General features: G+C 34.1%; 1 protein-coding gene across 2 annotated transcripts in view; it reads left to right on the plus strand.

Moving 5' to 3' along the window:
• LOC113230357 (protein rolling stone-like) overlaps window positions 1–1,843 on the plus strand; it is a 38,625-nt gene extending 36,782 nt beyond the window's left edge. For both annotated transcript variants that reach the window (XM_026464254.1, XM_026464255.1), the window contains exon 6: window positions 435–1,843. In XM_026464254.1, the coding sequence (XP_026320039.1) occupies window positions 435–586 (152 nt within the window). In that variant the 3' untranslated portion in view covers window positions 587–1,843. The remainder of the gene's footprint in view (window positions 1–434) is intronic.
• The last annotated feature ends 341 nt before the right edge of the window (window positions 1,844–2,184 follow it).

The following is a 2,184-nucleotide window of genomic DNA, read 5'->3' on the forward strand; positions in this document are numbered from 1 at the left end:
AACCTATTGCAATAAAACGGCAATTTCATACTTTAACCCCTAATATTAAGTCATGGAACAAAAGTTGTTGTTTATGATGTTAGTAATATAATCCTGCGAGGTTGTTAGTATTTTAAAAATAACCCTATATTAGTATTAATTGTAGAAATAAATAAGTGCTGGATATGTAAGAGTGACCTTTAGAACGCTGCTTTGTCAAAACAATCTGCTTTATACCCATTTATACATTGGTATAAATGGGTATAAATATAAAAATAACCCTCTGAATTTGTCTATTTCATGAATGATGATCTGGTTTAGTCTAAATTTGCTCCACAAAGGAAAATAAATGGCGCAATTTTAGACCAATACACTTCTAACCGCTACAAAAGGAGTTCTTTCATAATTCAATTTACTATTCTGAATGATTGAACGACCATTCTCCTTTATTACAGGGACGGCGTTCGGCTTTGTCGGCCTCTGTGCTGTGGTCCTGGTGTCAGCGCATGCGATCGCAGCGTGCCTTTGTGCACTGCGTATAAAGATGGCGTCGCGCCTACGCCCCGCGCGCTCGCATTCTGATCGGCTCACGTTACCTACGCACTAAGGGTCCCGAAAAAATGGTTAAGCTAGAATTAACCTACAAAGATTTTTATAAGTCTCTACTAAATATCGTATTACAACGTCTCATGACATTCTTATGTCGACGGCGCGGCGCAGCGACTCAATACAATATAGTGCGGCATCTGGTGGTATTTAGAACATTATTGAAAGAATGAGGTGATGGGATAACTGAAACTGATATTTTGCACATATTGCTTTTCAGACGATCTCTTATTTTCACTGCCATAGCTATTTTCAAACTTTCGATTTGAAAGTTAACAAAAAATATATATTTCTAACAAACATTTACTTGACTGAAATAATAAAATGAAAGCAATATTGAGCAATTGTAACAGGCGTAGAAGCATTGCAAAATTTACTTGTTTGTGAGGTCCCAAAATCGTTTTATGTGATATTCTATGAAAAACGTAGTAATCTTAAGGTGCCTTTAACGTACTCTATAAGCATCTATAACAGTGGCTTATTTTTGTTTTGCCATTGTACCACTAATTAGGTATTAAGTCATTAATATTGTAGCATAGATAATTGATTGAACATGATGAGAATAGGCAGTATACAGCTAGGGTTGGATTTATCACTAGGCCAACAAGTCCCCGGCCTAATGACGCACAACGTCAGGGCGCTAAATAAAATATTATTTTATGAAATAAAATATTAAAAAAGCTCTTCGGGCCTAGTGGAGCCCAAACTTTAAATACATTACGGCCCAGTATACATTTCGATAACAAATACCCATAACACGTTTATTCAAATTATTTTATATTTAGATAGGTAAAACTTATAAATGACATTGCAATACACAACACACAATCAGTTATTTGACATAAAATGTTTGTATTGAATCAACTCACATGAATACGGTAAAAATTATATCGAAGGAACTGAGTACATGGATTTATTGGGAATAAACCAAAATTAACGTGAGTTGTTTTTCGATATCGTGACCAACCCCAGAAATGTACATGGTTTAAAGATAGAAGAGAGAGGCTTAAAGATTCTACGAACGAAAATAGTTGATAACTTTGTTACGGTTGAATAGGAGAATTATAAAAATTCACTTAAACATAATTTGTTTCATGTGGTTCGTATTATTTTGGTGCCTTTCATGTGTTAAATACACTTTTGACGCATGATCACATGTGGCTTTATTACCCATTTCATCAGACTGCTTCACAAATAGTGACATCAGCGAAGGGCCACAATTTTAAAAGTATATACTGATATTCTTGAAATAAGTGATAGATGCTTGTCTCGATTTAATATAAAACTATAAAAATATATATATAAATGTATATACTTTTATCGTAATATTGTGGCTTCTTGGATGCTGGTAACGTGTTAACCCACAAAAATTCGGACTTGGAGATTTTAATGTCAAATTGTAGCCTGTCGTCTGGTTTACATTTTACAAACATAAAGTAAGTTATTTGAAACTTTCAAATATTAGAAAAATTATAAAACCATTTTACAAAAACTATTTTTCCGGATTTAAATCGCGTATATTTGTTTTTTCCAAACAAATCGACGTTTCGGGCCCTATACAGGTCCCATGGTCACGGTTGACTGAGGTGGTACAGTCTT

This window comes from Hyposmocoma kahamanoa, unplaced genomic scaffold (assembly GCF_003589595.1).
Source record: "Hyposmocoma kahamanoa isolate Upper Pololo Valley unplaced genomic scaffold, ASM358959v1 63, whole genome shotgun sequence".
Lineage (NCBI taxonomy): Eukaryota > Metazoa > Arthropoda > Insecta > Lepidoptera > Cosmopterigidae > Hyposmocoma > Hyposmocoma kahamanoa.